Consider the following 13,253-nt stretch of genomic DNA (forward strand, 5'->3'; position numbering starts at 1 on the left):
CCGCATTTTAATTAAATACAGAATTACTTTAATGTCCCGCATGACAGCTTTGGCGAAGGTTAAAATTTCTCACATGCAAATCTATATATCGCCAAGTTCAAGAGTCAAAAAAATGTTGTTACATGCATTTAGGAATGCATAAAAATTACTTGTCTCGATGTGGAATATGACAGCCAAAACACCAGGGACCTGTTAGTATATAGGTCCCTGAAAACACTAACCATTTAAAAGTTATGGTCAAAATTAAGGGAATCCAAGTTTTACATTGAAATAGGTCAAGGGAAAAATTAAACTTTATCAAACACATGGCAGGGGCTTGTTATATGAACATGTGAAATAATAAAAGCCCTAACACCAAAAGTTCAAATGTTATGACCAAGCTAGGTTAAAGTTTGTCAAAAGTGGTCCAATCTCAAAGGTCAAAGTCGGATCCAGGCCGGGCTGGCGCGCCGGGCATGCGCCCTCCCGATTGAAATTTTTGTATGTCCAAAATCCTTAAATCAAGGACATTTGTAAGAATAGCTAGGGAATTCAAGTTTTTCATTGAAATATATATCAAAAACCATTAAAAATTCTTCTCCTCTCAAGAACCACTCGGCCAGAAAAGCTGAAAGCTTATGTAGGTCATAATTGTTGGCATCCATAAGGAAGCCCTTGTTAAAAGGAATACTCCTGTGAAATATGAGGAATTTTTACAAGTTATCAAAATGGGGGGGGTGGGTTAGCTCACCTGAGGCGAAAACAGTTATCACATTTTGTACGTTGTACACATACATATAGTTAAATAACTCAACTTTTAACATTTTTGATACAGGATGGAGTATGGTTTTTGAAAGTGGAAGTTGATTAGTTGAAAAAGTTTAAACTTAAAATATACATTACCAGAAAGTTTTTGAAAAGACAAAAAAATAAATTAAAAAATCCTATTTTGTAAAGGGATGGGGTTTAATTTTGTTTTTACAACCGAATTTCTTTATATATTACAACATTAGCCTTTCACTTTACATTTTTACACTAGAAACACAAGGGGAAAAAAAATTAACTTTATCAAAAATCTTAATTCTTCTCAAGAACCACTGGGACAGGAAAGCTGAAACTTATGTGGAAGCATCCTGTGGTAGTGTAGATTCTAAATTGTTAAAATTGTGATCCCCCAGGGGAGACTAGGGCGAGGCCACAAAAGGTATTACAAGTACTGAAATCTGGTAAGGAACGGCACCACTAATGTTACTCAGGTGAGCGATGTGGCCCATGGGCCTCTTGCTGTTATATTCCATGCTTAGAAAAATCTAGAACATAACTATGGACTCAGCTAATGTTCTTTTAAATAATTAACCAAATTTCGGGTTTTTTTTTTTCATATCTCGTTTTTTATTAATATTACGCTATACAACAAAGACGAACATAAATTTAACATTTTAAAAGTAAACTGGTTAATTTTAGAAACATGACGTCATAAACATTTGGGAAACACCTATCTGTGACGCATGTCGAGTCTTTAAGCAAGATCATAAGTTTACTCGCCGATTTAAACCATTAAATGGTTTTGTTAATTATTCTAATTGACAGAGATCCGATGAATGTATTGTGAGATAATTTATTTTAAGCATTTCCTGCATATGCGAAGATCGATTTACGTAAATTACGACGATTTATTGTTAAAACATGGCGGACGTCGATGATGCAGAAGATCAAGTGTTGAATGTTGACAATCTGTCATCTTCTACCCACGATGATACGAGCATGGACAACCATGATGACAATTTATATTTTCAGGATTTACCCGATGCATTGATTGTGACAAATCTAGATGAGTGTATATTTGATGATGTGAATTGCAAGGTAGGCACGTGGATTTGTTTTGAAATGAGCATGATCAGATGAACTATTGTGTGACGCACAGGCTACTTGGCAGGATTATAAGATTATGGCCATGAGCTTTCATGGTTTTGCAATACGTTAAATAAAGTATTTGAAATATACATTCATTTAGAAATTTGTGTATTGGTATGAATGTATTCAAAAGGGTGTACGTACATGGTGTACATACATACATAGTGTATCTGTGTACATAATAATAAGCAGATTAGCAAATAGGACTAATATATACATCTTTATAAGTACCTTGGATACATGAAGTATAACAGCTAGTGGAAGGTTGGTATTGATATACATATACAGTATATATTGCCTATACCTTTTTCAGAATTTACAGATTTTTTAAATATTTCATCGACTGAAGAATGCTTCCTTTAATGTGCCATATATACAATGATCTGGGACAGGATGGACAAGTCTTTATCAATATCAGAGATATTAGGCCTAATGCATTTTATTTCTGTTGTGAAGCATTTGTAATTTCGGATTTGTGTGTGTTTAACACTCTCGTGAATTTTTTACTCATATGGAGATGCTACCACATGCCGGTGGTGAGCTGCAAATTCCATGCTCGGCAGTCAGGTCCATTGAGCAGTGAGGGGTCTTTTTTGTACCAGTGCTTAATGTGACACAGGGCCTTGGTTTATACAGTGTCATCCAAAGGACTAGATAGAATGTTCTAGATATCATTAAAATGATAAATGTGGTGAGGACTTGTCCCAAGACACAGTTAGATTATTCTAGCTACCAAAGGTCAACTAGTCTCCATGTTCCACAGTGGACTTGAACCTGCTAAGTAAGGATCAACTCTTACTCCATAACTTTAGTGCAGATGCTCTAACCACTGCGCCATGCAGGTGACTGATATCATTTAGACATGTTGAAGCTATGCATTTAGACAACGTTATGTGAATTTAGTTGCGTATAGTTGCATAGCTGTAATAGTTGCATGGTTAAATGCCTGAATATTTTAAAATGGGGGGGGGGGTTGGGGTGGTTCTTTGACTATAATACAAATTTCAGTAGATGGGAGTCAAATTCTGCAACGTATTTTTTCCCGAAATCAGGCTTCAACAATGGCATTTATGGCACTGCAAGTCTTTGAATTAGTTCACTTGCACAAATTCATGAAATTAGTAATCCATCAGTGATTTGAAACTCTGTTAAAACTTATCATATGCATGTTTGTATGACAATAAATTTACATACTTTGTTTTACAGGCCGAGTTTGAGTCGCTCTTTAGACAATACGACAACAAAGCATCGTTTCTATACCTCAGATCTTTCCGACGGGCTCGAGTAAATTATTCCACACCAGAAATGGCAGCAGCAGCTAGAATACATTTCCACGAAGTAGAATTATTTGGAAAAAGAGTCAAATGTTACTTTGCACAGGTGTGTGTATTTTACATTTGTTTGACATACTGTAAACCAATAAATTGAGAAAAGACGTATAGAGATCTATGTCATTGTTTAAATACACATACAAAAATATTTCAAACAGACTTGGAAAATTTTCGCGAATAAAAGTTGGTTTACAGTATATAAAAGATATTTGTCACACATGTTTTTTCATTTTCAACATATTGAATCTGACTTAATGTTTATTATTTTGAACACTGTGACATTATCTTTGTTGAATTGTGTTTGGATTTATGAGTTCATATCTGCTTGTGAATTCTACAAAAGAGAAAGTATGGAGAGAAAGTCTCAGAGTCACAAACTGACATACAGCATTTTAAGATTATTCTTGATATTCAACGATGATGTCTTCATGTCACTCTAGCTCATGTTTATCATGTTCAGATTTGAGTTAGGTGTTGTAGTTAAAACTTTTTACGGGTATGAGCCAATACCACTCTTTATACAATGCTATGATCATAAGACATTCATTCAATTATTCATAACTTTAATATTTTAGAAGGATGAATTTTATGTGGTAATTGGGTAGGTGTGAAATGTGCAGGAATTTCTAATCAATGATTCCTTTCATTTCCTGATTTCAGTTTGAAATACATGTTTTCAGCATATTATCATGGTCAATGTTCAATGAAATTTCAGAGCTTTAGGACTTAAACAATATCATGATCATAGTACATGTGCATAAAAATTTCACAGTATTGATTTCCTATTATTTATATTACATGTATTTGTCATACTGATTTCTGTTAATGTGCATTTCAGCCTAAAGATGAAGAGAATGTCAAAGTCTGCACTGTACCGTCCCCCTCCCCTACAGAAACAGTTTTTCAAAACTCTACTCCAGCCTCACAATTTTAGGTCTGATTTCAACGCACTTGGCACACAAGTCATAAATTACGATATCTCAGCTGTAGCAAATCTGGTTTTCCATTTCAAGGAAATATTGCCATGGTTACTATGCAAAAGAAATTTTCTGTGAAATTCCTTTAAAACTTCCTTCTACAGTTTTGGCTGATTTCAATATTATTGGCACACACTACTACAGAACCTTTATTTGATGGTTTCTGATTTCGAAAGGATGTGTGTGGTTTTTTTTTAGTGTCCATGTGTAAAAACGCTACTCCTTTAGTTTTTTAATTTCAATATAACTTGGCACACAAGTGGACTACAAAAAGATGAATAGAAAAGTGCATCGGTTTTTAATTTTGATGAACGGTGTTGCCATGGTTACTAAAAATAGAATTTTCTGAAATTCCTTAAAAACGCTACTCCTTCTACATTTTGAAACTGATTTCAATATTTGCTCAAAATTTGTACACATATTATTCACCATATGAATTGTGCATCGGTTTTGATTCATCTTGATTGGTATTATTTTGAATGGTTACTAAAAATGTTTTTTCATTTTTAAATTCCTTAAAAACGGACTTCTCTAGAAACTATTGATTTCAAAATAAGTTGGCACACAATTAGACTACACATTAGATACATAAAATAGTGCAATGGTTTTTTTCAAACCAGTTTTGTTAATTTTTCTGCAGAGATTTTATAGGTATATTACATGTATTTGTTATACTGATTTCTGTTAATGTGCATTGCAGCCTAAAGATGAAGAGAATGAAAACAAAGATCCACACTTACACCCCCCTCCCCTACAGAAACAGTTCCTCATCTCCCCCCCAGCCTCACCCCCCGTAGGGTGGGAACAGACGCACGAGGAAAAACCAGTCATAAACTACGACCTTATCTCAGCTGTAGCAAATCTGGCTCCAGGTAAGGAAATATAAAAATTTTATGCAAAAGAAATGGGGGTTGGGCATGGATCTCTTATCAAGTGTGTGTGTGTTATCAAATCTTCATTCAATGCCAAGTTCAATTTTATTCATACACTACTACAGAACCTTTATTTGACTGATTGACTATACTGCAAAAAGAAGTTGAAAGGATGTGTGTGATTTTTTTTTAGTGTCCATGTGTATGAACGTCCTGGATATATCAAGATTAATTTGATTATAATTTTTTTCAACAATAATTTGCAGAGAATAACACGAAAAAATATTACTCGCTTTTATTTTTTTATAGTGCTGAAATCTATGAAAAAAATCTGTTATCGATGGAATTAAATGTAATTCTCGCGATTTGACGTTTAAGAGCCAGTTCGCGATAAAAAGTACTCGCGAAAAATAAGGAATCTACAGTAATCAGTTAATTCCCACGAAGACATACTGTTAACATGGTTAAATGAAAAAAAGTATTGAATTAAATGTCTGCCCATTTTTAGGTCACCTGAGTAAACTCAGATGACCTATTGCTATCCGTTTTCGTCCGTCGTCGTCCGTCGTTCGTCGTCCGTCGTGTGTTAACATTTGAACATTTTCAGCTTCTTTCTGCAACCACTGAACCAATTTACCAAATTTGGCACAAAGCATCTATGGGTGAAGGGGAACAAAAATTGTGAATTTCTGATCCCTGCCCCCCTGGGGCCTGATGGGGCCAAAACCACTAAAATTAATGCAATCTTTAAAAATCTTCTTCTTTACTCCTGGACATTTTGTCAAACTGTTTGCATGATTGTAATCAGCATTGAGTCCTTTACCAAAATTGTGAAATTCATGGCCCTGGGGTCAGGGGTTCTAGTGCTAGGGCGGGGCTAAATAAGTATATAGTGAAAATGCATTATTTCTTTGGAAATCTTCTTCTTACTCCTGGGTATTAAATAAACCAACTAAGTACATAGTTATGATGAGCAAGAGTGCCTCTACCAAAATTGTGAATTTTATCAGGGGTTTGGTGTTAGGGCAGTTATCTATTGATTATATATAGTGAAAATACATGATTTCTTTAAAATCTTTTCATCTACCCCTTTTTATAAACTAAGTGCATAGTTATAATGAGCAATGTGTCTACCAAAATTGTGAATTTTTACAGGGGTTCTGGTGTTAGGGCGGGGTTCATTGATTATATATAGTGAAAATACATGATTTCTTTGAAAATCTTCTTCTCTGCCCCTGGGTATTAAATATACTAACTAAGTGCATAGTTATGATGAGCCAGTGCCTCTACCAAAATGAAATTCAAGGGTTTGGTGTTGGCTCTATAGATTATATATAGTAAAAATACATGAATTTTTGAAAATCTTCTTCTCATTTGTTCCTAGGTATTAAATGAACTAAAAGTGCATAGTTATGATGAGCAAGAGTGCTTTTACCTGTAAAAATTGTGAATTTTATTCCCAGGGTCAGGGTTAAAAACTGGTGTTACTTAGGGCTGCAAAAGATTATATATTGAAAATACATGAATTCTTTGAAAATCTTCTTCTCTGCTCCTAGGAATTAAATAAACAGTAATAGTTATGATGAGCAAGAATGCCTCTTTTAAAATTATGAATTTTATGGCCCCAGGGTCAGGGGTTCTGGTGTTAGGGGGGCGGGGCTCAATTGATTATATAATGAAAATACATTAAATCTTTGAAATTTTTTTTCTTTGTCTCTGGGTATAAAGCAGATGAACTACCTTTATAGTTATGATGAGCAAGGGCCCTAATCTTGCAGAATTTGAATTTCAAAGCCCCAGGGTCAGGGGTGGGGTGGGGGCTTTACTTATATACTGAAAATGAATTTATTGTTTGAAATCTGCTCTTTTGTATTTATAAAACATTTATTTATTTTTTTATATTAAGGGTGCCTTTTTGAAATTTGTGCAATGTGTGGACCTAGGGTCAGGGGTTTATGTCACAGGGTTAGGGGCACTGCTGGTTAGTTGGAATGCATTTTTGTTCCCCTACCCTGCATATGGGTATTCAGTAACCAAGCTAAGCAACTGCTAAGTGTATTGTTATGATGATCAATGGTGTCTCTTTCAAAATTGTGAATGTATATAGAAAATTGGCTTAAAACTTCTTCTCAATAACTGGAAAATTGTTGCATAATGCTCAGGTGACCTATAAGGCCCGTGGGCCTCTTGTTAAATTTGTTTTTTCAATCATGACAATATATTATTAAGCACACAGCAGGTGGGACCAGTCGGCAGGGGATGCTCACTCCTCAATCGCACCTGATCCCACCTTTAAGGTTAATTAAAGATGATTGCTCTGCTCCTATTTTGTAATGTTTAATGGACTTTTGAGCTCAAATACTCTTAGTCTAGATACATTATCTTCACATATTTCATGTATAAGTAGAAATGTAAGTTGATGCCTTCAACAAGCTAGGGCTTACAAGTATCCTTCTTGAAGGTCGTGTACATTGTGTCCAACTATTCATACAATAACCAAAAGGCCTCTACCTCATTCATAATCAGATTTATTAACCAGTTATCTTGTATTAATTAATCTACAAAAGTACAATGTAGTACTATTTTTTCATGGAGATTTTTTTTAACTCAATATACAGCTGGTAAATGTGTGACTTCAAGCATTGCAGGATGTTTGTTTACAAGGTTTGGCAAAGTTCATCGCTGATACCATCTGTTTATGTCTTAAATTGTACTTGCAAACATGTCATTACAAATAAAGTCAAAGATGATTATAAGGCCATGCAAAATTAATTATTTGGGTGTAAAATAAGTTAAAATTTTAAAAGATTTTTTTTTTGCACATTTTTCTAAAATAAAAACAAAATTGGATTACATGTGCATGTGATTTATTTCTAATTACCTGTAAAAATAAAATTGTGAAGTTCTTCACCATTGAAAGAGGCCTAAAAACACTGAGTTTCCTGCAAAAGATTAATATTCTGAAAAATACCTGCTAATATGATTAATCTGTACACAAATATATGAGCCAGGAATATTTTTATTCTCATCATAATATGAAAACAAATTAATTAAGAATCCATAATTTTTCAGTAAATAATAGTACATACAGACTCAGATTAATTTGCGGGTTTTCTGTGCATGTGTACTTTTGCTCGTAATTACATGTAGTAAACAGCTGTTAGAATCTGTGCAAGTCTCTACCAATCCTAAATCTTCTATAACAAAAGAAGACATATAGGTCCTTAGAACTTTACTTATTCAAAATGTTTTAATATCATCACAGATTTATACCATTATCCCTTGTCTTCCGATTGTGTGCTAAAATTTGCCATTTTGTTCCAATTAACCTTTCCCCATAAAGTCAATGGTCTGTACTGCAGAGATTTAAAAATCAATCAGTGATTACTCTTACTAATTACAGCGTCTGATCATGAGGTGGGTGGAATGATCATAGCAGATCTGTGTGTTTATTGAGCTTTTGAATCAGACAAACCAGTCCTATTTGTGTTATCCATATGTTATATCTTTTGTCTTGTACTAGTATGTTGTTCAGTCATATATCTCATGATTTTGTGAAAGTTTTCATAGGTCATTAATTTGAAAAAAATTATTATTTTTGTTTTAATTTTTCAAAATCTTCTTCTTACAAAAGCATTGAATAAAACATTTTAGAGATGAAACTTGAGAACTATTAACAGTATAAAAAATGTCCTGGTCGGGTCATACTTTTCAGATTTATTGTGAGATTTATTAAGAACAAATTAAGTTGACTACTGAAATTTTTTTAATCTAATTATAAAAATTTTGCTTTCTGTCTCTATATTAAGCTTTCTTATCAATTCTGAAATATACATGTACCGTACATGGGCAACGGTAGAATTTTAAAATCCACAGGAGGTATATTTTGTTTTAAGTGGATGTGAATTACATGGGTAGATATTTGATTTATTTACCTTACAAATCCTGGCCTCAATATTTTAAGAGTTGTAATGTTAATATAAAGAAATTGTCTGATGTAATCTCATTATTGCTCTATCGGCAAAGGATAATTTCAAATTTTTATTTTTAGAAATTTCAATACCCCCCAAGTGACATAAATTTGTTTAAATGTACATTGTAAATGAAAGTCATTGAATGATTATGACGTAAAACTTTAAAGAAAAAAAATGATGTCAATTTAGTTCTTAGGTACACTGAACACCTACTAAAATTCAATGAACGCTTGAATTCTAATTGAAGTTTCTGGGTGTATCTAGGTTCACTGGTGGGGGGTAAGAGATTGTCTCCTTTCATTTGATTTGACGTGTTGCTGTGGTATTTACCCATTCATCCCACATTCTTTGTTGATATTGATAGAGCTTACAGTCTTGGTATGTATTTTCACACTGACATAGGACACATCGGACGTCAGACCCCCAAGATATCATCTGTCAAGGGGGGCCAAATTTCTCTTAGATTTCCAGCAAGCAAACTCCAATGTACCCCCCAGCACCAAAAGCAAGAGGTGGAAAAATAGACATGACCTTTCATAGGAGGCATGTTCGTAGATGCTTTCTGTTGTTAGGTATAATTAATATTGATTGATATCTAGGGGGAAAAACCTGATTTTCCTTGTATAACGTACTGGCTGTGAATTGATGGTTATTTTTTTGTTTGTTTGTTTGTGATACTGTCTGCATGGGTTATGATGCGCGCATTACTGTGCTTCTGCAATTAATGCTGGTTAGTACTTGGAATAGGGGGTTAGTCTGATTTTTGCAAATTAAAATTTAGTCAGTTGTGGGAAAATGTAGGAGGGAGGGATAGTCTTGAGTTTGTTTCTAATCATTTTTGTGACTTTTAGCAAACAACTGTATTTGTTGACAGTTATGCCAATTTACATTAAAGGGACCTGAAAATCAATATAGTTAGCTTAATCACAAACATCTTTATAGGAAGAGAGGCAGTTCAACAATCTCTTTCTTTAAAAGGAGTTGGTGAGAGGTGAGTGATTATTGTGATAAGGATGAAGTATTTTGGGGGATTATTTGATCTCTAAACAAATTACGAGGGTTGATCCAAAAGTAATGTCACAACTTCGATATAATTGCTATAAATCAACGTAAAACAACAGACTTATACATGATGAAAGCTCTATTTATTTCAAATCAGACCTGAAAAATTCAAAGGAATATGATGTATACTTTCCAAAATATAGGATATTAAACAATGTGCGTTTATGGTACTCGCCGCACCTAAATATAACATCATATGATGGATACGCGCCGTCATACTTTCAAGCGTTTCCCCTTCGTTTCATTAAAAAATATTTGTGATTCGCAAACACTTTCACCAACTTCACTTTCTTTAAGAATTCTTGGTACCATTATACACTCACTCTTTTCATTATTAAGCCCTCTGTCGATTTTTTTTAAACAGTAGCATAAGGCAAACTTAAAAATTCACACTTCACTCTATCCGTCTGTGTTTTTTGACAACGTCAGACACCATTGAACGTTTCCGTCCGATCTCCTACCTTTCGGTCCTTTTGTCCTCTGCTATTATTCAATGACCCATTATCCACCCAAAATTACTGAAACCATCTATAAAGAAGTCTCTTATTTACATTCTTTATTCTGTGAGTCTAATTAATTAACGTAACTGTCGCTAAGTGATAATTCCCATCTTTTGAAGCAAAAATGCATTACAACTCGAGCTGTTTTTTTCCCATTTCGACAATCCCTTTGTTCAATTCAAGAGAGTAAAACAACAATGTTTATGATCACAAATACTAATGCGGTCATTTTCTTTTCAATTAAAGACTAGAAAATGACTTGAATTGTGGCTTAAAAAAAAAAGAGAGAGATTTGGTGCTGTTTTAGAATCTTTTAAATGTTTTTGTATTTTTCAGTCTAAGAAAAAATACACTTTAAAATGTGACATTCAATTCTCTCGACACCCCCTCTCTCTCTCTATAAAATAAATTTCTCATTATTAAATGAAAATTTCAATGTTTATTAGAATGTATGCATCTTTTGTATATTGTATTTGATATGCTAAATATAAAGATGTGACATTACTTTTGGATCAACCCTCCTACTTTGTTTTTTATCGTAAGTACCTTTACTTAAAGATTGAGTACCAAAATCAGTAACAATGATAATCAGCATAATAAAAAACATATTACCATGATCTACGCCATTGAATTGTCATAAACTTTTTTCTGATCACACTTTTCACATTTACAACTAAGTCTTTCCAAGAACTACTGGGCCAGAAAATATGAAACGTACCGGTATGTGGAAGCATTTTAGGTTGTGTTAAGTCAAATTCATGCAAATTATGACCAATAGGGGTACTGGGTGCACAACAATGAGTGATCAAGAGTTATACTAACAAGAGGCCCATGGGCCTTATAGGTCACCTGAGCATCATGCAACAACTTCCCCGTGATTGAATTTGGTTCCAGTTTAAAGCTAGATGCTATGGCATTCACAATTTTGAAATGGTACCCCTGACCCTGGGGCCTTGAAGTTCATAAATGTCTGGAAGATACATTTTTGCTCATAATTTTTTTACACCTTAACACAGAACCGCTGACCCTGGGGCCATAAAATTCACAATTTTGGTAGAGGCACTGTATCATAACTATGTACTTACTTAGTTTATTTAATACCCAGGAGCAGAGAAGAACATTCTCAAAGAATTAATGCATTTTCACTATACAATCTATATGTGTGACACTAGAACCCCTGACCCTGGGGCCATGAATTTCACAATTTTGGTAAACAATGCTCATTATATTCATGTCAACAGTTTGACTGCTTGATTTCCAGGAGTAAAGAAGAAGATTTTTAAAGATTTCATTAATTTTAGTTTTTTTGGCCCCACCCCTCAGGCCCCAGGGGTGCAGTGACGGTTAAATTCACAATTTTTGTTCCCCTTCACCCATAGATGCTATATACCAAATTTGGTTGAAATTGGTTGAGCGGTTTCAGAGAAGAAGTTGAAAATGTTCAAATGTTAACGCACGACTGACGATGCACGACGACAGACGAAAACAGATAGGAATAGGTCACCTGAGTGACTCAGGTGACCTAAAAATATTTAGAGAATATCTATTAAAAATCCTCTTCTCAAGAACAGCTTGCTGCAAAATCATGAGAAGACTAATTTATATCCCCAAGTAGTGAAGATTCTATTTACAGTTCAAATCAAGACACTGTGTTGGGGAGAAGGGGTGGTGCAAGCCAAGGGAATTGGTCCATTTTTTGGACAGTTGCATGTAGCTCTTTCTAAGAACACTTCTGAAAGAAAGAAATGATAAGAAATGATATCCTTTCTTTTTCTCTTTCAGGCACCTCACATGAGTTGCACCCGCAATCAGACAAACACCCAGCCATTGTTGTTCACATCTGCGAGGATTCTCCCATTCATTTATCTGGTGGAGAGAAACCCAAAATCATTCAAACACGGAGGCCAGACTTTGACGAGAGGGGAACGTGATTAAGCAGTGTGGCAGACTTTTTCTTCAAATTTTGTTGCTTTCTCATCTGTGTCTAAATTATCAGCAAATTTATTATATATGTTCATATATTTATTCTGTGACATTTTACATCATGTTTGTTTGTTTTTCATTTTGTTTTTAATAAATTATATTCCATTAACGTTCCCTTTTGTCATATTTAAATGTATGATATATACATATTAGGATTACTCTAGATCACAGAAGTATAAGCATGATATATATATTATTATAACAGTATATCACTTGCCTCCATTTCTATATAATATACAGTCAAACCTTGTTATCTGAACTCTAGTAACCAATTAAGGAAAAAAATTCAAGATATTCCAGATACAAGATGTCCAAGGTTAAATACTGATAAAAGAATAAAAATAAGGGGTTACTGTTATAATGATACATTAATTATAAACCCCCTCATAACTAGCAAAATATAGCAAAAGAAAACTTTAGAGATCAATTGCATAACATTTATCCATAAAACAAAGCATAATAACAAGGGACTTTTTAACCTGCAAGAAAAATAACATCATATTTCTGCGTACTGCGTCATCAGTTTCAGAGAGTGGTGATATAGATTCAGAAAAAAACATGTTGGTGATCCGGAAAATCGGATCACAACGTAACGTGATGAGAAAATTGATGATGGTAGTTGACCAACTCTCCAGAAATAGCCTTAGCATAATCTCTTTAT

The 13,253-nt window shown here is 34.0% G+C and overlaps 1 protein-coding gene across 1 annotated transcript; it reads left to right on the forward strand.

Moving 5' to 3' along the window:
* Window positions 1-1,463: 1,463 nt before the first annotated feature.
* LOC134247984 (calcipressin-1-like) lies at window positions 1,464-12,701 on the forward strand. Its single transcript, XM_062730400.1, has 4 exons — window positions 1,464-1,842; window positions 3,100-3,273; window positions 4,902-5,073; window positions 12,392-12,701. The coding sequence occupies exons 1-4, from the start codon at window positions 1,666-1,668 to the stop codon at window positions 12,538-12,540; spliced, it is 672 nt and encodes a 223-aa protein (XP_062586384.1). The 5' UTR covers window positions 1,464-1,665; the 3' UTR covers window positions 12,541-12,701.
* The last annotated feature ends 552 nt before the right edge of the window (window positions 12,702-13,253 follow it).

This window comes from Saccostrea cucullata, unplaced genomic scaffold (assembly GCF_032062105.1).
Source record: "Saccostrea cucullata isolate Sc308-1 unplaced genomic scaffold, CSIRO_AGI_Scuc_v1 ctg448, whole genome shotgun sequence".
NCBI classification, from domain to species: domain Eukaryota; kingdom Metazoa; phylum Mollusca; class Bivalvia; order Ostreida; family Ostreidae; genus Saccostrea; species Saccostrea cuccullata.